At 46.5% G+C, this 25,544-nt stretch overlaps 1 protein-coding gene across 1 annotated transcript; it reads right to left on the reverse strand.

The window, feature by feature from the left end:
* Window positions 1-202: 202 nt before the first annotated feature.
* Window positions 203-24,885, reverse strand: LOC140737747 (HEPACAM family member 2-like). Its single transcript, XM_073064358.1, has 5 exons — window positions 24,557-24,885; window positions 23,410-23,853; window positions 13,007-13,105; window positions 12,049-12,103; window positions 203-467 (listed from the first exon to the last, which is right to left on the reverse strand). Exons 1-5 carry the CDS (start codon window positions 24,621-24,623, stop codon window positions 452-454), a joined length of 681 nt encoding a protein of 226 aa, XP_072920459.1. The 5' UTR covers window positions 24,624-24,885; the 3' UTR covers window positions 203-451.
* Window positions 24,886-25,544: the final 659 nt, after the last annotated feature.

The following is a 25,544-nucleotide window of genomic DNA, read 5'->3' on the forward strand; positions in this document are numbered from 1 at the left end:
TACTGGCAGAGAACTCCAGAACAACAGTGTGTCCAATAAATATAAGTAGCAAACAAAAGTTACTGGGTTTTATATTTGCTTTTAGCTCAAATACATATAGAACATTGAAAACCTACAGCACAATACAGGCCCTTTGGCCCACAATGCTGTGTTGAACATGAAATTACCTTAGAAATTACTTAAGGTTAACCTTAGCCCTCTATTTTGCTAAGCTCAAAGAGCAGTTTTATTTCAATTTGTGTAATCAACTGACATTTCCCATACAATTTATGTAACTAACATACATTAAGATATTGTCTGGGGTTCTCTGATGTAACCAATAGGGTCCTCATTGGCTTCTGTTAGGCCCTTTGGTATCCAAGTATGACCACTGTCTTGTGTTTTCTCATCATCGAACTCTATCACTCTTCCTTTTCTTCCTGTTGATTCAAAGACTTCATCTCTGTTTATTCTACTGCAGAGTTGTTCTTTAATGAAAGAAAGCCAGACGTGTTACAAATGAGGTTCTCTATACTGGGTTAAAACAAAATCTGTATATCGAATAAATATCCAGGGTACACCACTGATAGAAACGACAAAAAATTCAGATTCGGTAACTATCAATTGCCTTTTGAAAGCTTCATCTATTTAGTATTCATTCTTATTCAGCAATATCTGAGCTCACAGTTGCCCCACAGAAGCCACAGCTCTTTGATAGGACATATGATTTATTAAAGCAGAAAACCTGCAGCTTCTGGAAATCTATAACTAAGACAGAAGTGCTGGATACACCGAGCAGGCCAGGCAACATCTGTAAAGAAAGAAACTGAGTTAACTAGTGAGGGCAAGAATAGGATGATTTGGCGGATGAATGTATGGCTGAGTCATTGGTGCAGGAGCCAGGGTTTCAGATTTTTGGATTATTGCCATCTCTTCTGGGTAAGATATGACCTGTACAAAAAGAATGGGTTATATCTAAACCTAATATACTTGTGGGAAGGTTTGCTAGAGCTGTTGATAAGGGTTTAAACTAATTTGGTAGGGGCATAGGAACTGGAGTGATGGGGTGATGATGGGGCAGTTGGTATACAAGTAGATGCAGTGAGTACTGAGACTGTGAGGACTAACAAACAGATGACAGGGCAAAATTTCAATCAGTGGGATGAGTTGAAGGTGGCCAAAATCACAAAGGATTATGAATACATTACTGAAGGTGTTATATTTGAATGTATGCAGTATATGGAATAAGGTAGATGATCTTGTAGTGCAATTAGAGATTGGCAGGTATGACATTGTGGACATCACTCAGTTGTGGCTGAAAGAAGATCATAATTGGAGCTTAACATCCAAGGATACACCTTGTATCAAAAGGACAAGGAAGTAGGCAGAGGGGGTGGGGTGGCTCTGTTAGTAAAACAATGAAATCAAATTGTTAGAAAGAGTTGACAAAGGATTGGAAGATGTTGAATCTTTGTGGGTAGAGTTAAGAAACTGCAAGGGGAAAAAGACCCTGATGGGAGTCATATCACATACAGACCTGCAAATAGTCAGGATGTGCGATATAATTTACAATGGGAGATATAAAATCATAGTATTGGGGGAATTTCAATATGCCGGTAGATTGGAAAAATCAGGTTGGTGCTGGATCCCAAGAGAGGGTATTTGTAGAATGCCTACAAAATGGCTCTTTAGAGTAGCTTGAGGTTGTGCCTACTTGGGGAAAAGGTAATTCTGGATTGGGTGTTGTGAAATGAACCAAATTTGATTAGGGAGCTTAAGGTAAAGGAACCCTTAAGAAACAATTACCATAATATGATACAATTCACTCTGCAGTTTGATAGGGAGAAGATAAAGTCAAGTATAACTGTATTAAAGTGGAGTAAAGGGAATTACAGAGGCAGGAAAGAGAAGCTGGATGAAGTTGATTATGTGTCACAGGCAGGGATGATGGCAGAAAAACAATGGCTGGAGTTTTGGGGGCAATGCAGAAGGTGCAGGATTGCTACATCCCAAAGATGAAATAGTATTCTAAAGGCAGGATGATACAACCATGGCAGATAATGGAAGTCAAAGACAGCATATATGCAAAAGGGAGGGTATATAATATAGCAAAAATTAATAGCAAGTTAGGGGATTGGGAAGCTTTTAAAACCAACAGAAGGCAACTAAAAAAAATCAAAAGGAGAGAAAACATGAAATTATGAAGAGAAGCTAGCCAATAATATAAAAGAGTATACCAAAAGTTTATTAGGGTATTTAAAGAGAGGTATAAGTAGATATTGAACTGCTGAAAAATGATGCTAGAACGGTAGGAATGGGGGACAAAGAAATGGCAGGGGAACTTAAGTATTTTATGTCAGTCTTCACTATGGTAGACATTAGCAGTATTCGAGGGTGTCACAGGGCAGAAATGAGTGCTGTACTATTACTAAGGAGAAGGTGCTTGGGAAGCTGAAAAGTCTGAAGATAAATAAGTCATGTGGACCAGATGACTACACCGCAGGGTTCTGAGAGAGGTGGCTGAAGAGATTGTGGAGGCATCAATAATGATCTTTCAAGAATCACTAGATTCTGGAATGGTTCTGCAGGACTGGAAAATTGCAAATATCACTCCACTCTTTATGAATGAAAGGAGACAGAAGAAAGGAAATTAGATGAGTTTGCTTGAGTTTAGCGGGTGGAAAGTTGTCAGCGTCCAATTCTAAGGATGAAGTATCAGGGTACTTGGAAGCATTATAAAATGGGCCAAAGTCAACATAGGACAATTACTATTTACACAATTTTGAAAATATATGGATTACATTCATTAATGCATAATTAACTACAGGGTATTTCACGATTATACTAGCATAGATTTCAAAATTATCTTAACACAATATAAAGGAAAATTGCAGCTGCGCAGCAACAAAGGCTACGTGTGCGGGAGCATTTTAGTTACTGCACGGCCGTGTACTCGAGTAGCTGAAAGGGAACAGTGAGTGTTGATTGTTCAGTGTTTTAAGTAACCACACTCTTGTGATTCAGATAAGGCAGTGACAAATCTCTGCCTAATTTGTGCTGAAAGTGACCAAGGTCAAGTTCTTCCTGTTTATTTTATAAGCTGTAACCAAGAGTGAGATCTGAAAAATAATTATGTGAGAATGGTAGAGGCCCATTGAAAGATTGTGGCTAATACATTTCTATCTGCATTCTGCAGTGAAGCAGACTTGGTCACATTAGTGGTCAGTCACTTCAGCGCTTTGAGGTGTTGCTATCTCTGCTACACATCAGCCTCAGGCTTTGGGTAAACATCAGCTGGAAGTAAAGATTAAAATATGTCTCTACAGTGACACGGTGCCGATGGAACAGAGTGGATTCCCAAATACTGAACAAATTCCCTGGGTTCAGTTCAGGAGAGTCAAGAACTTGGCTGTTCCCAAACAACTGGAATTTATTTCAACTTAATTACAATAACCTATGGTCACAATCACACTGTAAAATGGGCACTCTGTGACGTGAGGCATGTGTGCTGACTTTGTAAGCCCTCCTCCAGCTTCCACTTCCTCTTCAAGTGAGCCTCACCTCGGAAATCCATGCCTATTTCCTGTAACTTCATTCAGTAGCTCTGAGGTAGGCACCCAACCCATGGCACCAAAAATGGTTCTTTTCAAACACAGGCTCATGAGGCACAACCTACCCTTCACAGAGCCATGTTGACTATTCCTAATCAGTCTATGCTTCTCCAAATGCTCGCAAGTCCTATCTCTTAGAATCCTCTCCAATAATTTGCCCACCACTGAACTAGGACTCACTGGTCTGTAATTCCCAAGGTTATATCTATTGCCTTTCTTGAAAAAAGAATAATATTCATCAACTTTCATTTGTCTGGCACTATTCCTGAAGCCAGTGAGTATGCAAAGGTCATTACTAATGATTATTTCTTCCCTCAATTCCAATAATAGCCTAGGGTATATCCCATCCCACCCTAAGGACTTGTCTATCCTAATATTTTTCTTAAGTTCAACATGTTTCAGCCCATTAGTCTGTTCTACATTCATCTCATTCTTGTCAAGATCTGTCAGGAATGGACCCAAGTGTAGGACTCAGGCACTGAAGTACTAGGGGTAGGACAGGAGGGGGATGCCATGGCATGCAAGGGATAATGCTGGGGTTCAGACAGAGTCTTACTCAGGCAGGCAGAGCAGGATCCCAGAGTTCCGGCAAGGCAGGCGGTGCAGGCAGGCAGAGCAGGATTCCAGAGTTCAGGCAGGCTGTGGTAAACTATGTATACCTATCTGGACACGCCCCTCTGCTGACTGCTCCTGTGGCTCCTCCCACAGACCCCTGTATAAAGGCGATTGGAGGCACTGCTCCCCCCACCCCCCAGTCTCCGAGATGCTGTGCTCCGTTTTGTTGCTAATAAAAGCCTATCGTTCACCTCCCATCTCCGAGAGTTATTGATGGTGCATCAATTTTATTGGCAGCAATTTTAAAACATGGAGAGCATTTTACGACCCGACAGATTGGATATTGACCCTCAATCTCCGGAAACCGGCATCGCTTTTGAACTCTGGCTTGCATGCTTCAAATCGTATCTGGAGGAGATTCAAGTGACCGAGCCTGCCATGATGCACAGAGTTCTCCTCTCCAGGGTCAGTACGCGGGTCTACTCCCTTATCAGGGACCTGCCGACCTACCAAGGGGCACTGGATGCCCTCAAAAGACAATACCTGTGGTCGGTGAACACCATCTACGCAAGACATCGCTTAGCGACACGGCGGCAGCGGGCCGGAGAGTCGAGCGCTGAGTTTGTCCAGGCCCTACAGACACTCATGTGGGCCTGCGACTGCAGGGGACTGACGGCAGAACAGCATGCAGAGCTGCTAGTAAGAGACACTTTTGTTACGGGGATCAGGTCAGTGTACGTGCACCAGTGGCTGCTGGAACACACCGATCTTACCTTACATTCGGCGATTGAGCTGGCCAACACGCTGGAGGCCGCTCTGCACAATGCTGATGCTCTCCAGGCGCGCGACCTCCCGCTGGCCCCATGGACGCTGCAGACCCCGCAACCCTCTGGCGAATAGACCTCGGCTGCTGCCAGTGTTACTTCTGCGGACTGGAAAAACGCCCCCGAAAACACTGCCTGGCCCGAGAAGCGACCTGTTCCAGCTGCGGGAAGAAGGACCATTTCGCCAAGGCCTGTGAGTCCAAACCACGAGCGGGGTTGAGCAGCGCCGCGTGTGAGGCATGGGGTCGCCATCTTGGTAGCCGTCATCTTGCCTGCCCGCCTCGTGAGAGGCATGGGGGTGGCCATCTTTGTTGGAGCCACCTCGCCCCGCCTCTGACCCACGGGTTCTTACTGGGCACCAAGACAGCGATGCAACTCTGGCCTCCGTGACCCTTGACCAAAGTGCCCCACACCAGCTCGCAAGGTCAATGATGGACATCTGGGTGGAGGGGCACAGGACTAGCTGCCTGTTTGACATGGGCAGCACAGAGAGTTTTACTCACCCGGACACAGTGCAACGCTGCGGACTCGTGACACAGCCGGTAAGCCAGAAGGACACCATGGCTTCTGGATCGTATTCTACAGACATCCGTGGGGGGGGGGGGGGGGGTTGTGTAGCGACATTGGTGGTGCAGGGCACAGAATATCGGGACTTTGCGTTACTGGTCATGCCTCAACTGTGTGCCCCTGTGCTATTGGGACTCGACTTCCAGAGCCACCTGAAAAGTGTGACAATGGAGTATGATAGGCTCCTCCCACCAAGCACTGTCAGAAATCCTCAGTTCTGTGGGACTTCGTCACATACCCCACTACTGACCACACACACACACTGACCCGCACATCCCACCCAGCACCATGCCAACAGCCGCACTACGGACACCACTTGCAGCCTCTCCACCCTCAAGATCCCTCCCCCACCGCTGTTCGCCAACCTGACCCCCGACTGTAAACCTGTGGCAACTAAAAGCAGGAGGTACAGCGCGGGGGACAGGGCCTTCATTCAGTCGGAGGTGCAGCGGCTGCTCAGGGAGGGGATCATTAAGCCAAGCACAAGTCCTTGGAGTGCCCAGGTGGTCATTGTTCAGACTGGGCAGAAAAATAGGATGGTCGTGGACTATAGCCAGACCATCAATAGGTTCATGCAGCTTGACGCATACCCCCTACCCCGCATCGCGGATATGGTCAATCAGGTAGCTCAGTACAAGGTGTACTCGACCATAGACCTGAAATCCGCTTACCATCAGCTCCCCATCCGCCCGGAGGACTGCCCCTACACTGCCTTCGAGGCGGGCAGCAGGCTCTATCACTTCCTGCACGTCCCCTTCAGTGTCACGAATGGTGTCTGTCTTCCAGAGGGAAATGGACCGGATGTGGACCAGTGCCAACTGAAGGCCATGTTTCCATATCTGGATAACATCACCGTCTGCGGTCACGACTGGCAGGATCATGACACCAACCTCCAACGATTTTTCCAAGCGGCCAAAGTTCGTAACCTCACCTATAACAGGGACAAGTGTGTGTTCAGAACCACCCGACTTGCTATCCTTGGGTATGTTGTGGAAAACGGGGTCATTGGCCCTGACCCCGACTGTACTCCCTCTTCCCACCACCCTCAGAGCCCTCAAACGGTGCCTGGGCTTCTTTTCCTATTACGCCCAATGGGTTCCTCACTACGCAGACAAGGCCCACCCCCTGGTCAAGTCCACTGCATTTCCCCTTTCAGCCAAGGCCCGTGCGGCCTTCAGCTGCATTAAAGGGGACATCGCCAAAGCAACGATGCATGCGGTGGACGAGACCATTCCCTTCCAAGTAGAGAGTGACGCCTCCGATTTTGCGCTGGCTGCTACCCTCAATCAGGGAGGAAGGCCGGTAGCATTCTTCTCTCATACCCTTCAGGGCCCTGAAATTCGGCACTCCGCGGTGGAGAAAGAAGCCCAGGCCATAGTGGAAGCTATTAGGCACTGGAGGCACTATCTCGCCGGCAAAAGGTTCATCTTGCTGACCGACCAGCGCTCAGTTGTGTTCATGTTCAGCAACCAACAGTGGGGCAAAATCAAAAGTGATAAAATTTTGAGTCCTGTACTGGCCTGGAAGGCTCATTGAGCCCCCTGATGCCCTATCACGGGGAGTGTGTGCCAGCGCGCAGCTCAACCGGCTATACGCCCTCCGTGTAGATCTTTGCCACCCGGGGGTCACCTGACTTTACCATTTCGTGAAAGCCCGGAACCTGCTGTACTCCCTTGAGGACATCAGGATGATGACCAGGGACTGTCAAGTCTGCGCTGAGTGCAAACCGCACTGCTACCGTCCTGAAAAGGCGCAACTTATCAAGGCCACCCGCCCCTTTGAGCGACTGAGTGTTGACTTTAAGGGCCCCCTTCCCTCCACCGACCACAATGTCTACTTTCTCAACATAATCAACGAGTACTCGCGGTTCCCCTTTGCCATCCCCTGCCCCGATACCACTGCCACATCCGTCATAAAAGCCCTGCGCCAGCTCTTCACTCTGTTCGGATATCCCTGCTATATCCACAGTGATAGAGGGTCCTCCTTTATGAGTGACGAGCTGCACCAGTACCTGCTGGCTAGGGGCATTGCTACTAGTAGGACCACGAGCTATAATCCCCGGGGAAATGGACAGGTAGAGAGGGAGAATGCCACTGTGTGGAAGGCCACACTCTTAGCCCTTAGGTCAAAGAGACTGCCGGTCTCTCGCTGGCAGGGGGTCCTCCCCGAGGCACTCCACTCCATCCGCTCTCTGTTATGTACGTCCACCAATGCCACCCCTCATGAGCGCCTCTTTTCTTTTCCCAGGAAGTCTGCCACTGGGACCACCCTAATGGCTTGGCTGACGTCCCCAGGGCCAGTGCTGCTCCAGAAACATGCGAGGAGCAATAAATACTCCCCGATGGTCGAGAGGGTTCACCTACTTCATGCTAACCCCCAGTATGCATACGTGGTCTTACCTGATGGGCGGGAGGACACGGTCTCCATCCATGACCTGGTGCCCGCAGGAGCACCAGACCCCTACCCCGAATACTCCACGGTGACTATGAACCCCGTACCCACTGATGTATATACCCACGAGACACCGCACACACCAAGCCCTACACAGACTCCTCACGACACTCCCATACCGGGCACCACGCACACGCATGAGGGATTACTGATGCCTAACGGGCTGGCACCTCAAGTCAGGCCGGAACCAGCACAACCACCGTCATTGGTGCGATCACCACCGGTGCTACGTAAATCGCAGTGACAGACTCGACCGCCTGATAGACTTAACCTGTAAATATACTTGTCAGAAACTTCACCCCATGGGGACTCTCTTTTAAAACAAAAGGGGGGGTGAATGTGTTAAACTGTGTATACCTGTCTGGACACACCCCTCTGTTGACTGCTCCTGTGGCTCCTCCCACAGACCCCTGTATAAAGGCGATTGGAGGCACTGCTCCTCCCTCAGTCTCTGAGATGCTGTGCTCCGTTTTGCTGCTAATAAAAGCCTATTGTTCGCCTCCCGTCTCCGAGAGTTATTGATGGTGCATCACAGGCAGAGCAGGATTCCAGAGTTCCAGCGAGGCAGGAGGATCCCAGAGTTCGGGCAGAAGGGGGGGTTTTGAGGTACATGGCTTGGCTGGAAGAGAGCGCCCTCCCCCCGGGTAAGCTGCATATGTCCCGGTAGGGCCGCCTCCCAGGCGGAAACACGGAGGCCTGGGCAAGACGCGGACTCCTAGGCAGGTGCAGGGCACAACTCATCGGAAGCGGGGGGGGGGGGGGGGGTTGAAGAAAGGGGCAGAACACCTCGCCGGTCAGCGGCAGGCCAGCCAGGCATGCCCGACGGAGACAAAGGGGTAGAACGGGGATTAGGTCCAGGGTGACCAGCACGACAGCCATGATCCCCAGGTAACTTGGGAGAGGCAGGCAGACAGTGCGAGCAAGTCAAAACGGGCAGAGCAGCGGGACCAGCACATGTGAGAAAAAGCAGGGGAACAGGACCAACCTGGACAGAACAAATACAGAACATGTTGGAACCTGGGAAGGGTAAACAGGATGCAGAGCAGGTCAGAACCCGGGCAGGTTAAACAGGAGAGGGAACTAAACAACCAGCCGCCTGGTCTCAGTCCCAAGGCCCCTTATAAACACCTGCAGCTGAATTGGCCACAGGTGTGCCTCCTTGATCCAGGAGGGTCCTAACTGGATCAAGGGTGATGGGAGGGACAGCTGCAAGACCCGGAGTCCGTGGACCGGATCAAGACCTGGAACGCGGGTTCCGGACCGGACCAGACTCCGACAAGATCCCTCTCACTGGTGAGTACTGAAGCAAAGTATTCATTAAGGACTTCCCCTACCTCCTCCAACTTGAGGCACGTTTCATCTTTTCCCAGATCCATCCTGCCCTTACTCTATCATCACATACTGGTATAACCATATTTAACATAAAACCATATAACAATTACAGGCCATCTCGGCCTTTCTAGTCCGTGCTGAATGCTTACTCTCACCTAGCCCCACCGACCTGCACTCAGCCCATAACCCTCCATTCCTTTCCTGTCTATATACCTATTCATTTTTTTTTAATAGACAATACCGAACCTGCCTCTACCACATCTACTGGAAGCTCATTCCACATAGCTACCACTCTCTGAGTAAAGAAGTTCCCCCTCGTGTTACCCCTAAAATTTTGCCACTTAACTCTCAACTCATGTCCTCTTCTTTGAATCTCCCCTGCTCTCAATGGAAAAAGCCTATCCACGTCAACTCTATCTATCCCCCTCATAATTTAAAATACCTCTATCAAGTCCCCCCTCAACCTTCTATGCTCTAAAGACCTAACTTGTCCAACCTTTCTCTGTAACTTAGGTGCTGAAACCCAGGTAACATTCTAGTAAAGATTTTAACATCTTGGGGTTTTCCTTAATCCTACTTCCCAAGGCCTTCTCATGTCTCCTTCTAGCTCTCCTAAGTCCCTTTTTAAGCTCTTTTCTGGCTATTTTATAACTCTCAAAAGTCCTGTTGGATCTTTGCTTCCTAGTACTTAAGTATGCTTCTTTCTTCCTCTTGATTAAAAGGTCCACCTCCCTTGTCAACCATGGTTCCTTCACCCTACCGTCATTTCCTGCCTCAATGGGGTAAACCTATTCATAACTCCAAGTGTGCTTTCTAAACTTCTCCATATGTTCTGAGTATATCTGTTCCCAAATTATGCTTGTAAGTTCCTGCCTAATAGCATCATAATGATCCCTCCCCCAATTAAAAATACTCTCCATTTACTCCGCTCCTTGTCTAAGGCTTTGTAAAAGGTCATGCAGTTGTAGCCAATATCTTGTGAAATGCTCACCCACCAAGAGATCTGTCACCTGACTAGGTATATTGCCTAGTACTACTCTAGTTGGCCTAACCACATATTCTGTCATGAATCCTTCTTGGACACACCTATTAATTTCTGCCCCATCTAAACCTCTTGCAGTAATATTGTCAATCTATATTCAGGAAGTTGAAGACACCCATGACACAACCCTGTTATTTTTGCACCTTTTCAAAATATGCCCCCCGAGCTGTTCCTCAGTGTCCCTGTTGCTATTGGGGGAGGGAGCAGGTGGGGGGGGGGGGGGGGGGGGAGTTCAGAATATTCCCGGCAGTGTGACTGCTCCCTTCCTCTTTCTGACTTCACCCACATTGATGCAGTGGATGATGCCTGCACAGCATCCATCCTCTCTGCAATTGTGATACTATCCCTAATTAGCAAAGGCATTCACCCACATTCTAACCTCCCTCCCTGTCCCTTCTGAAACATCTAAACCCCAGAGCATCCTGCAGCCGTTTCTGCCATTGTGACAGTTAATTGTTTGTAATGCCACAATATCATAGTTCCATGCACTGACACATGCTCTACTAAGTTCATCATCTTTGTTCCTGATACCTCTCATACTTAAGTAAAAGCATTTCATCCCATTCAACTAACTGTATTTATGCCCTCTCTGCTGCCTATTCTTCTTCACAGAAAGGATAGGCACTGGGTAGGGCAATAATCCATTGACTTTTATATCAACTGATCCATTACCTGACCTGTCACCCTGGCACTTTAACCTCTAACCACTGATTTAATTTTTTATATCACTTTGGAAGAACTAGTAGTATATCAGAAATTCGATGGTGTCAAGGGTCAGAAGAGAGTGTTGTTGCTATTACTAAGGAGAAAGTGCTTGTGAAGCTGAAAGATCAGAAGTTAGATAAGTCTCCTGGACCAGATAGACCGGGTTCTGAAAGAGGTAGCTGAAGAGATTGTGGAGGCATCACTAGATTCTGGAATGGTTCTGGAGGACTGGAAATTGCAAGTGTTACTCTACTCTTTAAGAATGGAGGGAGACAGAAGAATGGAAATTATTCACCAGTTAGCCTGACTTCAATGGTTGGTAAGATGTTGCAGTCCATTATTAAGGATGAAGTTTTGGGGTACTTAGAGGCACGTGATGAAACAGGCCAAAGTTAGTATAGTTTCCTTAAGGGTAAATCTTGCCTGATGGAATCCTTTGAGGAAATAACAGGCGAGACAGATGAAGAAGAGTCAGTAGATATTGTTCACTTGGATTTTCAGAAGGCCTTTGAAAAGGTGCCTCACATGACAATATCTAAAGGATATTGAGGGGAATAGCCACAGGAGTACTCTGCACTTTCTGCCTATTCCCTTTCCATCTTCTGACAGTCATCCTACCTGTGTCCTGCAACTTTGATGTGACTGTCTCCCTGCAGCTTCTGTCTATTGACCCCTCATCCTCCCAAGTGCTCAAACAGCTCCAGCTCCAATTCCCCAACATGGTCTGCAAGGAGCTTTAGCCCAGAAACCTCATCAGCCTGCCCAGTCTCACAATGACAATTTTGCATTTCACACCATGGTTATCACAGTCAACAGGGATACGGAGATTCTGCAGCATAGACCCTGGAAGGAATGGGAATAGGTGCATAATGAGAATTGAACAATGCTGGGAATAACAGAAGGTTTGCAAGCTACTATTTCAAATTTAAACACCCAGACAGGTTAAAGAAACCACTTACACTCCATGAAATATTCCACTTACCCAGTCTCCCTAAGGAACATTCCCCTTTTCTGTCTTTCCTGAGCTCGTCCACAACCTAAAAAAAAACCCTTGTAAGTGTTTATCTCACATCACAGTCAGCCCTGGTCAATGTTCTCATGTTAAATGAAGGGAAGCTTTTAGAAAGGTGTGAGGTAATACATAATCTTCTCCACTATCACCATTAGAGTCACTGGTCTATTTATTTCATTTATGTCCTTTGTCAATATTAGCTGGAAGTAAAAGATTTTGATCAGTATTACTCTGAGGGTTTAGAGTTTCTGCATGGGATCAAAGTAAAGAATTCGATCATACAATGGTAACACCGCTCTCTGTATAATGAAGCACACAACACTGTACTAACATTTTTGATTGTTTAGTTTTGACATTGGTGATTTCATCGTAATTTGCATGTTGGAAAGTTTGCACAACAAAGTGCAAGACTGCATGTGCTGATGCACTATCAATTACTCCAAAAAACTGGAAATAGAGTAAATACTGATCCACGTCCATGTTGTATGTCTGTCTTGGACAGTGGAGAAGCAGCGACACAATCGCCTTTATTCAGGGGTCTGTGGGAGGAGCCCCAGGAGCAGTCAGCAGAGGGACGTGTCCAGGTATGTCCAGACAGATATACATGGTTTACCACATATGCAATACTTTCTATTTTATTTTGCACTGAATTCAATTGTGAACAATATTAGGCAAGTTGCCCACACCATCCCTGGGATTCCCAACCACCAGTCTGACTAAAATCCAACCTGTTCAATGTGTTAGTTCATAAGAAGAGGTCAATATTGCAAACATAGATAATCCAGGAGACTGGGTTCAGTATGGACAAGGAAATAAATACATAGGTACAAACGTATTTTTATGAACTTGGGGTGGTGGTGTTGTAGTCAGCAGTAACAATAATACAGACTGAAGGTCACAGAGTCCATGTCACAACATCACTGCTTACCTCTGCATGTTTTCACAGTGAAGCACAAGAAGATGAAGATTACCACAAGGCTGACATATCGAGCATTGGCTTCAAATGGAATCTGTTTCTTGTCTGTGTCTATGGGACAAGTAAAGATTCAGGCATTTCAGCAACAATGATCGTCATTCCAATGCATTCATTTGAGAAAGGAGTTAGCTCCAGTCTGGGGGAATTACAAATTTCAACCACCTTATGACCTCAATTTGATTTCTACATCTAAAAGTAATGTTATGACTCAATTAAAGGCTTCAATTCATTATTTGTGAGACTTCCTTGGTTTCCTAGGCTGGGTAAGTCTGGGGAATACACACTCCAGTCCCACCATGAGATTGAGATGTCTCGTCCCACCCTAAACCCTAGTTTGTGTGGATGCTGTGTAATTTGCTACCCTGTTATAAATCAATGCCAAGGAACATCAGACAGCACACTGCATATGAATAAAGGAATTTTACTTATGAATCTTAACTAAAGGGTTAGTGAAGAAAGGAAGGAAAAAAAAAACAAAAATGACCCATTATAATTAAATTGTCAAATGTGCACAAGCTGGAGCTCAACTCTTCCCAAAATTCATTTTCACCAATCCTCAGTCAATCTCGGCATTTGGCTCCATCAAATCACGGAGGCCCACTGGGTTGAATCCTAAGACCGATTCTTTCCAAATCCTAAGCATCTTCTCTCTCCATCTGCCACTGAGCAAAGGACCCTGCTCACATTCCAAAGCACCCATTAGCTCTAACAAAAACCCAAACACTGCTTCTACAGAAAGACCATTACATCAGCAGTGAAACCTTTCCCAGGGTGCTCCATTTGCATTTTTTAAAGATGAGATCTTGCACCATTCTGTTCACTGTAGATTTTTAAGGCTCAGCTAAAAATCAGTCTCCCTGACTGACTGAAGACTACACTTCCATGTATTAACTCTGAAAACCAACATAACATGCAGCAAGTGGATTCTTTGCTAGCTCCCAATCCAAGACTCTTTCAGTGTTACTAAGTAAACTGTAACCCTGAGGACTAGCAATGTTTCAGAATTTTCTGAGGGACAACCAAGGAAAGGGAAAGTAGGATACAAAAAATAGTTATTGAAAAACAGAAAGGCCAACTCTCGAATCGTCTATAGATATGCATCGAGGAAATGTTTAGATAAAGTTAACATGAGATTTATATAGATGAAGAATTATATAGATATAGAATTTATATAGATATAGAATTAAACAAACAAGTTGTCTTTGTTTTAGTGTGACATGATATGGGAAACTTCTCAAAAATAATAATTGTTATTACAATAATTTCATTACAGAAGGGTGAAATTTGAGCTTTAATGACATTTGATCATAAGACCATATGACATAGGATCAAATTAAGCCATTCAGCCCATCGAGTCCACTCCACCACTCCATCATGCCTGATCCCAGATCCCACTCAAACCCATACACCTGCCTTCTGTCCATATTTTGATGCTCTGATCAGGAAACTATCAACTTCCACCTTAAATAAGCACGAGGATTTGGCCTCTGCTGTAGTCTGTGGCAGAGCATTTCACAGATTTACTACTCTTTGGCTAAAAAAAATCCTCCTTACCTCTGTTCTAAAGGGTCACCGCTCAGTTTTGAGGAGGTGCTTTCTAGTTCTAGATACACCCACCGCCCCCCCCCCCATCAGAAACATGCTCTCCACATCTAGCCTATCTAGTCCTTTCAACATTGGGTAGGTTTCAATGAAATTCCCTTACATTCTCTTAAATTCTAGTGAGTACAGGCCCAAACCTGCCAAACGATCCTCATATGTTAACCCCTTCATTCCCAGCATCATCCTCATTAACCTCCTCTGGACTCTCTTCAATGACAACACGTCCTTTCTGATATATGGGGACCAAAACTGTTGACAATATTCCAAGTGTGGCCTGACTAGTGTCTTATAAAGACTCAGCATTATCTCATTTCTTTTACTTTCTATTCTCTTTCAAATAAATGCCAACGTTGCATTTGCCTTCTTTACCACAGACTCAACCTATAAATTAACCTTCAGGAAGACTTGCATGAGGATTCCTAAGTCCCTCTCCACCTCTGATGTTTGAACCTTCTCCCCATTTATTGTCCATACTATTATTCCGTTTACCAAAGTGCATTATCATATATTTCCCAAAATTGTATTTCATCTGCCATTTTTTTTGCCCAGTCTTCCAATTTCTCTAAGTTCTGCTGCAATCACATTGCTTCCTCAGCACTACCTACCACTCCAGCTATCTTCATATCATCTGCAAACTTTGCCACAAAGCCATCAATTCCATTATCTAAATCATTGACAAACAATCTGAACAATAGCGATCTCAATACTGACCCCCGAGGAACAATCTGACACCAACCTGATTTTCCCAATCCCCCTGCATATTGAAGTTCCCCATTACAATTGTGTCATTACCCTTATTACATGCCTTTTCCAGCTCCCTTTGCAATCTCAACACCTCAATTTGGCTACTATTTTGAGGCCTATATATGATTCCCATAATGTTTTTAACCCTTGCAATTTATTAATTCCAGCCACAAAGATTTAACATTCTCTGTCCCCTTTGTCACCTCTTTCTGAAGATGTAATTCCATCTCTTACCAACAGAGCCACACCACTGCCTATGCCTTCCTGCCTGTCCTTTCGATACAAAGTATATCCTTTGATGTTAAACTCTCCAAAACAGAGGTCGATGGGCAACATCGCCTCGCGCCCAAGCATCAGATAACATGGCGGGTACCCGGTAGCTTCATTTCGTGCACAGTTGTAGCAGTGGACCAGATAGCCAGTGTGTTGATTCCATTTGTTCTTTTTGCTGATCTGCAAGGTTCTGAGCGTTTCTAGCAAGGTCCGATTAAACTTCTCAGCCAGGGGTCACCCTGCTGGTGATGAGGTGTAGTACCCAACATCTTGACTCCAAGCGTTCTCAGTAACTCATGCATGAAATCCCGAAATCCCGTCCCTGATCACTACGTATCCGCCTGGAAATACTTCTCCCATAACACGTTGGCTACAGTGGACGCCCTCTGATCCTTGATAGGGAAAGCTTGCGCATATCTGGTGTAGTGATCTATAATGACCAAGACATTCGCTATGTTGCTGGCATCTGGCTCTATTGAGGGAAATCCGTACACACCAGGTTTAGGGATCCCACACGCTGCAAGTGGGGCAACGGAGCGGCCCTCGAAGACAGTGTCTTCCTCCGTATGCATCGAATGCATGACTTGCAGCACCCTTCGACCTCCGGCTCCATTCGGGGCCAGTAAAACCGATCTCTGAGCAATCCATAGGTCTTGTAATCCCCCAAATGGCCAGAATAATCATGACGTGATTTCAACACAATCCTCTGATACTTCTCGGGCAGGACCAGCTCGGATCGCCGAGGCCGTGGCGACGTGACCCGGTATATGGTTTGGTTCCTCAACTCCGATCTGAGTCATTCTATCAGTAATTGAGACACCGCAGTGTGTTCCATCCTCTCCGCTTGGGCCATGTCTCCTTTCCCAACCACTGCCCAATTGGTAATGACGCCCGGGTCATCTCGCTGAGCAGCTGCCACTTCCCCAGGACTCAATTCCGGCAACTGTTTTTCCTTCAGAACAGTCAGGTTGCAGTAAGCTTGTGGAATGGCACGATCAGAAGCTCCCAGTTGACCTACTGCTCGATCCTACCCAGAACGGCCACGCACTTCCTCAAAAGCAGCTCGGAACACAGGGCGAATGAGCAATGTTTTCAGAAAGCTCTCTCCAACTTTCTCCTTGAGGGCTCCCACGCCTCCTCGCAATAGGAGTATTTGGCCCCACGAGAATTGAAGCTTCGACCTTCTCCACCGGATCCGGATAAACCAGCACTAATGTATCAAGGACCTCAGTTACTCCCACATCTGCTCCGAAAACTCGAGCTTCAATAACAAGCAACCATCGCACGGATAATCATGCGTACTAAGACCCAGATCTCTAGCGCACGAGTGGCGTCAATGGTAAATGTGTACCGGCTGTAAAATGAACCATACAGCAGAGTAACCTGAGAGGCGGTCTCACATATGGCTCTAGCGTAAATACCCTCAATCAGTCATGATACACTAAGCCTTCAAGAATAGGGTATTCTCTCCCACTCCTCCATCGCATTCTCCTCCTCTCTTACTTCTCTGATCAGCTCAACAAACGAGGGAGGAGGCGCGCCTTACGAGACATTCAGAAATCCCAAGCAATCAGGTCCCGCGCTCGGGCGTTTTTCACCACTTCTTAACTGATTCACCTCTGCCGTTTGAATGGCCCCTCTACGCCGCAAGCAATTTAGCTGCCTCCCTAGCCAAAAAACTTGGGCAGAAAGCTTCTCCCCCTTCTCCTGCAAAATGTTCTGAAACCCCATCATAAGGGCCATTGGGCTTCGAGTCGCGCCAAATACATTTTCTAGCGCTGGCAAATAGCCCACAGAGCAACAGAGGGGTTCTGTGTCCACGGATCTCAACACGATAGCAGCCGGCCCCTTCAAACTTTCAACCATTCGCTGTCTTTTTACGTCATCAGAGCACTGCCACTGCATCTGGAGGTCTGCTCTGCCCAAGTTTCATACCCTCTTTCCCCTCGGGAGTGGGCTTCACCCCTGAGAACATTCTCAGCTTTCGAGATCTAGGCCCCTCTGCCTGGGCACTGGGCCATTTATTCGCCAAGGAGGTAAGGGCTGATACCGGCTCAGAAGTCTCACTCTTCATTGAGGGACACATTAGACATTTCAAATCAGACCACTCCTTCCCCTCATTCCGCAGAAGCGAGAGCAACCTTTCAAGTCTCAGCCCCCAGCTACGGGTGACTCGGCTTGCGATTCGGCGCTCCTACACTCTCCTCCTCCCGAAAAATATGTACAACCCACTGCCCCCGGGGCCCCCAGCAGTTCCATCGCCGTTACCTCAGCGCTAGACTGAACTAAAACAAAGTCTTTGCCCGCCCTTTTATCAAACCTCCGGTCCACAATCTTTAACAGTACATAAAGTTCGAATTAACAATTCGTCAGCAATACGAATGTCTACCACACTACCCCGTGGACTCGCACCACCGCTGAACCTCTGCAGCATTGATAACCATGTATCGTAATCACTTTACTGATCAGTAGTTTAGCATAACCCACTGGGTCAATGCTCAGGGTAATCACACAGCATCCAACGAAATCGATCCCAGACGATAGCCCCACAATGAAACGCTCTGGTTTCCTTGGCTGAGTAAGTCTAGGGAAGAGAACCCATGACATTTGAGGCGCGATCCCAGCCCAAACGTCCTGTTTGTGTGGATGTTGTGGAATTTGCTACTGTATTACAAATTGGTGCCACGAAACAACAGACAGTAGACTGCATAAGATTAAAGGAATTGTATTTATGAATCTTAACTAAAGGGTTAGTAAAGTATAATAAAAATAAAAGGGCCCATTCTAATTCAACACTCAAATGTGCACAAATTAGAGCTCATCTTGAACTTCTCTGTCACTCGTGAGCTGGGCCATCGCCAGCATGAACACCCGCACCAACTTCCAAACATCGCTCACAATCCATCTCGAATAAACGGGTCTCCCACTGGATTGTATGCCCTGACCGGTTGTCCCCAGCGTCTTCTCTCTTCATCCCCGGTCAAACAAAAGCCCAAGACCTACCTTAATGTCTCTCACCAAGAAAATCTCCCGCTAATTTGATGGAACACGTTCCGCATTATCCCTTATCTTCAACAGTAACCCAAACAAGCTGAAAACAAACTGCTTTTACAGGACTGCCAAAGTGAAATACATAGAGCGTAACAGTAAAAATATGAACCAAGGCATTACATGTAATTCCCTCTGAACTAAGCAGCCATTGAAGAGTTAACCTCAGACAACTTATACACAATCTTTAGATGTGTTGGATGTGGAGGCTGATGGAGTGATAGGTGAGAATGAGGAAATCTATTGCTGGTAGGGTGGTGGGAGGATGGGGTAAGAGCTGACGTGCATGAAATGGAAGAGATGCTTTGACGTAGAGGAAGGAAAGCCCCTTTCTTTGAAAAAGGACATCTCCTTCGTTCCATAATGAAAAGCCTCACCCTGAAAACAGATGCAGTGGAGGCGGAGGAATTGAGAAAAGGGATTGGCGTTTTCACAAATATTAGGGTGGGAAGAGTCCAGGTAGCTGTGGGAGTCTGTGAGTTTATAATAGACATCAGTAGATAAACTATCTCCAGAAATAGAGAGCAAGATCAAGATCTGGGAGGGGGAAGAGTTTGAGGTGTCAGAAATGGACTGGGTAAATTTGAGGGCAGGGTGGAAGTGAAAGACAAAGTTGATGAAGCCAATGAGCTCAGCATGGGTGCAGGAAGCAGCAGTCGCCAATATAGCATCGGAAATGTGGGGGGCGGACACCAGTGTAGGCTTGGAACATAGACATCAGTAAACAAGCTGTCTCCAGACGCAGAGATCAAAAAATGGGAGGGAGTTCCCAGCACTTGCAGATTTTCTTTTGTTTGTGATTTATCCTCACCAGCTCCCATCCCTGCTGTCCACGCCCCCCCCCCCCCCACTGGTCCAGATGTCTTACAGCATTTGAACTGTCCCTTAAATGTCCAGATTTTTGTTTCAAACCTTCCCTAAGCGAAATCTATTCCAGATTTAATCACTGCCAAGCAATATGCACCAAACTTGAATTAATTTTAATCACTGGATTAAAATTAATTTTAATTTTAAAATTAAAATTTTTGTCTACTAAAACCTTTAAGTTTAAGTTCAAATTTCTTTTACTGAAAGTACAAAAGCCATGAAAATCAGCATTTTGCAGTGTGAGCACAGTACATTACTAACATGACAAATATATAGTAGAAAACAGTGTAAGGAAGTGTGTGGTCATGAACTTTGGAGAGAAGAAATAAAACCATAGACTATTTTCTAAATGGAGTGACAATTCAATAGTCTGAGGTGCAAAAGGACTTGGACATCCCTAAAGGTCAGTTTACAGGTTGAACTGGTACTAAGGAAGACAAAGCATTTTGAGAGGACAAGAATATAAAAATAAGGATGTAAAGTTGAGGCTTTATAAAGCACTGGTGAGGCCTTACTTGGAATTATTGTGAGCAGTTTTGGCCCACTTATCTAAAAAAGGATGTGCTGACATTGGAGTGGGGCCAAAAGAGGTTCGTGAAAATGATTCCAGATTGAAAGGCTTGTCATATGAGGAGAGTTTGAGGGCTCTGAGATTCAGAAGAACGAGGGGAACCTCACTGAAGCCTATTGAATGTTGAAAGGCCTCGATAGAGTGGATGTGGAGAGGATGTTTACCATGGTGGGTGAAGTCTAAGACCAGGAAACACTGCCTCAAAGTAGATGGACAGCAACTTAGAATAGAGATGAGGAGGAATTTCTTTAGCCAGAGAGTGGCGAACCTGTGGGATTCATTACCACATAGTGCTATGGATGCCAAGAATGCAATAGATTTTGTTTAGTCAGGATATGAAAGGGTATGGGAGAACGTAGGAGATTGGGGCTAAGAGGGAAATGAATCAGCCATGATGAAATGGCGGAGCAGACTCGCTGGGCCAAATGGCCTAATTCTGCTCCTATATCTTATGGTCTTATAGTTAATGTAAACTAGAATAGACATAAATTATATTAATTATTAAGTGCCAAGACTTACAACTGCAGGAGAATGGTAGGCGATGAAACTCTTGTATTTAATGAACATTAATTATCTGAACTTTGATGGACAAGGCATATGTTTGGAGTTGCAGATTGCGCAGATTCTGGCCGTTTTGTGGATAGTGAGCAGGAAACTAACAGGATAAAGGGTGGCACAGTGGTGCAGCTAGTTGAGGTGCTGTCTCACAACTCCAGTCGCTGGGCTCAATCCTGACCTCTGGTGCCGTCTGCGTGCAATTTGCAGTCCTCCCTGTAACTACGTTTCCGCAGCTGCTCCAGTTTCCTGCTGCATCCCAAGCACATGCGTGTTCATCATCATCATTATGTGCCATTTGTACATCGTAGGGGATCATGGTCCCATGACCATCATGCCTCCAGACAGTCAGGGGCCTCATTTCGTCCTGCACAGTCCATTTCTACATTCTGTCCAAGATCTACAGGCAGAAATATCTAGACAAAATATTTCATTCTCCTTTTATTGCTCCCTGGTCTGGTCTTCCACCCTCACCAACCACTCTCCACTGCGTGACACTGTCCCATGCAACTGCACGAAGAAAAATACCCGTCAGTACACCTGATGAGTCCTGACGACAGGTCTCGGCCCGAAACGTCGATAGTGCTTCTTCCTATAGATGTTGCCTGGCCTGCTGCGTTCCACCAACATTTTGTGTGTGTTGCGTCAGTACACCTCTTCCCTTCCCACAATCCAAGGACCCCAACAATCTTTCCAAATAAAGCTATGATTCAAATGCACTTCTTTCAGTCCAGAGCATTATGTGTTCAACACATTACCTCTTCTACGCTGGAGAAAGTATACAAAGGTTGGGTGATCACTTTGTGAAGCACGTACAGTGAACACAAATAACTAGGAGCAGGAATAGGTCATCAGGCCCTTGGAGCCATCCCTGCTCTTCGATGTGATCCTGACTGATCTATGTTGATCTCCATTCCTCTTCTGGGCCATTTCTCCATACCCCATTATTCCTCCATCTATCAACTTTATATAATCCAATGATCCAACTTCCACCACCTACTGGAACAAGGAATTCCAGAGTCACAACCCTCGAAGCGAAGCAATTATTACCAACATCACAGGGGTGACTGTGCTTCCATTAATTCCTCACCCCTCACCCATTCTGACCTGCCTGTCTGTGGCCGATGACCAAAATAGGTTTGAAGAACAACATTTCATCTTCCGTCTGGGCACATTGCAGTTTCCTTTATCACTGTCATATTCCACAACCCCCTTTTCTCTCTGACAGGGAATCGGCCATTTCTGCTTTAAGATCCCCGTCTGTGATACAATATTGATTACTTTTGTCTCCCTCCATTAACACAACCTGACCTGCTGGTGTCCAACAGTCTCATATCTCACTCCCTTTCATATCCTATGCTTCTCTCGTCTCAGTAACCGATGGAGCATCTCGATCCGAGGCATCGACAATTGACGCTGTTCCATCTGTTGAGTACCTCCTGTACATAGTTTGTTGTTCAGTAACTGTTGTCTCATTTCCTCTCTTTCCAATTGTCCCCATTAACTCACCTAAGGTATAACCTCGACTGCTTAACTCTTGTCTCACCCTATCCGTCAAACAGAATGACAGGAAATTTGGTGGTGGTAGAGCGGCAGATTTTCCGGAGCATTATCCGTTATTTAAAACATCGTCATTTCTCTTAATTCACTTGTTAAAAATGTTGCGCAGAATGATGAACCAACCGTTGGGTGAAATAAGTGAGTTGAAAGCAAGAGCGGGTACTGTGGTCCGGTGAATGGAAGTGTGTGTGTGGGGGGGAGGGGGCGGGGGGGACATCGCCCGGTTGAGTCGGTGGTGAAGAAGGCGAATGCAATGTTGGCATTCATTTCTAGAGGAATAGAGTATAGGAGCAGGGATGTGATGGTGAGGCTCTATAAGGCACTGGTAAGACCTCACTTGGAATACTGCATGCAGTTTTGGGCTCCTTATTTAAGAAAAGATGTGCTGACATTGGAGAGGGTTCAGAGAAGATTCACTAGAATGATTCCGGGAATGAGAGGGTTAACATTTGAGGAACGTTTGACCGCTCTTGGACTGTACTCCTTGGAGTTTAGAAGAATGAGTGGGGACCTCATAGAAACATTTTGAATGTTGAAAGGCATAGACAGAGTGGATGTGGCAAAGTTGTTTCCCATGGTGGGGGAGTCTAGTACGACAGGTCATGACTTGAGGATTGCAGGATGCCCATTCAGAACAGAGATGTGAAAAAATTTCTTAGCCAGAGGGTGGTGAATCTATGGAATTTGTTGCCACGGGCGGCAGTGGAGGCCAGGTCATTGGGTGTATTTGAGGCAGAGATTGATAGGTATCTGAATAGTCAGGGCATCAAAGGTTATGGTGAGAAGGCGGGTGAATGGGACTAAAGGGGAGAGTGGGTCAGCTCATGATGAAATGGCGGAGCAGACTCGATGGGCCGAATGGCCGATTTCTGCTTCTTTGTCTTATGGTCTAAACCATCAGGACTTGGGACAGTCGCATCACAGGCTATCGGGATTTTCCTGTTCCCTTTATCCTATCCACAACCCACCTGCTCGGCGACTTAATAATGACACACTCTCTCTGTCTCACCTCCGACCGTGAGACTTTGACCTGAAACGTCAAACGTTTCTCTCTCCACAGATGCTGTCTGACCCGCTGAGTGTTTCCAATATTTCTGTTTACTGAACTCCCCCCACATCCCGAGAAGGAACCTACCCGTTGTATCCAAGGTGTCGCTCCCATTCCAGATATAGTTTTGATTTCCAGTGTCGTTTCGATTCCTCGTGTCGGCTCCATCGGTAGTGTCGGGCCAGACCGTTAATGTCATACTGCGCTTTTCCATTCCCCTCAAGAGGCCAATGGATAGTTCATAAATCCCGCTGTCATTAACCTGCAGATCGTTCAGCAACAGTGATGCGTTCTTCGGGAAAAGCACAGCCCGGTGTTTGTACGGGTCGGAGATGGTGATGTGAGTACGACTTCTATGGTCGCCGTCTTTTCCCGAGAAGCGAGTGTGTTGTATAATTACATGCGCTGTTCGGGTCCATATGATCCGTAGATACCCTCGTGGGTCTGGGTCTGTGTAAGAGACGGGTAGAAGGACTGACTGTCCGACGGTTCCATTCACACGGTCCTGATGCACTCTCAGTATTAGAGCGGCTGAAGGTGGGAATAGAAATTGTATCAATACAAAGCAAGAATGTTTAAACAATAAATACAAACTCGGTTTGCTCTACAGAGTGTAACAACTGAAAATGCTGTAAAACTCTCCGTGTTCCACACACTTCACCAGCGCGATAACATTCTTAGTCCCATTTGATTAAATGCGGGAATTTTCTGTCCAGGTCATTGAGTCTGTGTGTTTCTCATTAGCTGTAGTCACTGTCAACAGCCCGCCGGTCCCCGGGGAAGGACCAACCCCTGCTCCTTCCCGCCACCGCTATAGTGTACACTAACTGGCGCAACAGTGCTGGTGTTGGGAGGCTGTGAAGAAGGAGCAGGTCCGTCCCAGTAGCACCGGCCGCAGTCCTGCCTCGGAAGTCAGTCCGGACAGGTCGGATTCAGTGAAAGGTGATTCTAATCCGAAACAAACAGCACAGGTGGTTAATCAGCCCACTGGGCAGGTAGCAGCTCTTTGAAGGAGCTTTCTGGCCGCTCTTTCCCAACAGCCCTGTCATTACTGCATTTACACAAATCCAAAGTCCAGACAGAAACCAAGTAGTAAACCTACGGGATTATAGATCTGACTCAGTCAAAGGCGTGTGGTACTAATAGGTTATCCCAGATAACCCCTCCAACCCGTCTACATCTTACATAAATGCTACAGCACAAAATCCCACTCGGTAACCGTGCAACGTCTCACCGTTAACAGCAGAGAGACAAGTGAGAAACCCGAGCCCACGCACTCCAGAAGGCTTTGCAAACCGCATGGTGCTGCGGGTTGTATTGAAGTATCGACGGATTTGATTTATGGAAGAAATATTCAGCCACTATCGATAGAGAAACATTGAACTCTTCGAGTCTCGGTTTGGCGAGCAGATGAGCTTCCGGCCTCAACAACCCAAAATTAACCTTTTGATGTGCGAGTGCCCTAAGGTTTAATCTCTGAGGCAGGTCAGCAACCAACCATGATTACTTCATGTAATCTGTGGACTCCGCACAGTAGTCCTATGAGAAACGGAATAGTGGTCGAGTACTCCCGCTCCATTAGAAAAAACACGAAATTTCCCGGTGGCCAACGTTTCCTTTTCCCATTCCCTTTCCGACATTTCGGTACATGGCCTCCTCAGGATGGAAAAGCAACAACTCATATTCCGTTTGGGTAGCCTCCAACCTGACGGCACGAACACCAATTTACCCAGCATCCCCTCCTCCTTCTCCACTTTGGCCTCTTGCCACTTCTCCTCGGCTGCCGGCGCCCTCACCTTTCTCCCAGCTCCACTTTCTTGTCCAATATAATTCCTTCTCCAGTCTTCTGCTTTTTCCACTTGTCGCCTCCCTGCTTCTTGCTTCGTCCCCTTCCCCACCCACCAACCTGGTTTCGCCTGACACCTTCCAGCTTGTCCTCCTTCCCCTCACTCCTCCTTCTTGTTCCGGCTTCTTTCCCCTTCCCTTCTGGTCCTGCTGAGGCGTATCGGCCTGATGCCGACTGTTTATTCCTCTCCATAGATCCTGCCTGACCTGCTGAGTTCCTCGAGCTTTATGTGTGGCCCTCTGGATTTCCAACATCGGCGGGATTTATGTTAGTGGTGGAAATTGCCACTTTAGCCTCCAGCTAAGTAGGTTGATTGGCCTGCGATTAGGCTGTAGTTGCTGGGCCGTGGGGTGGGGGGGGGCTGTTCCCCTCTCTA

Source organism: Hemitrygon akajei, chromosome 2 (assembly GCF_048418815.1).
Source record: "Hemitrygon akajei chromosome 2, sHemAka1.3, whole genome shotgun sequence".
NCBI classification, from domain to species: Eukaryota; Metazoa; Chordata; class Chondrichthyes; order Myliobatiformes; family Dasyatidae; genus Hemitrygon; species Hemitrygon akajei.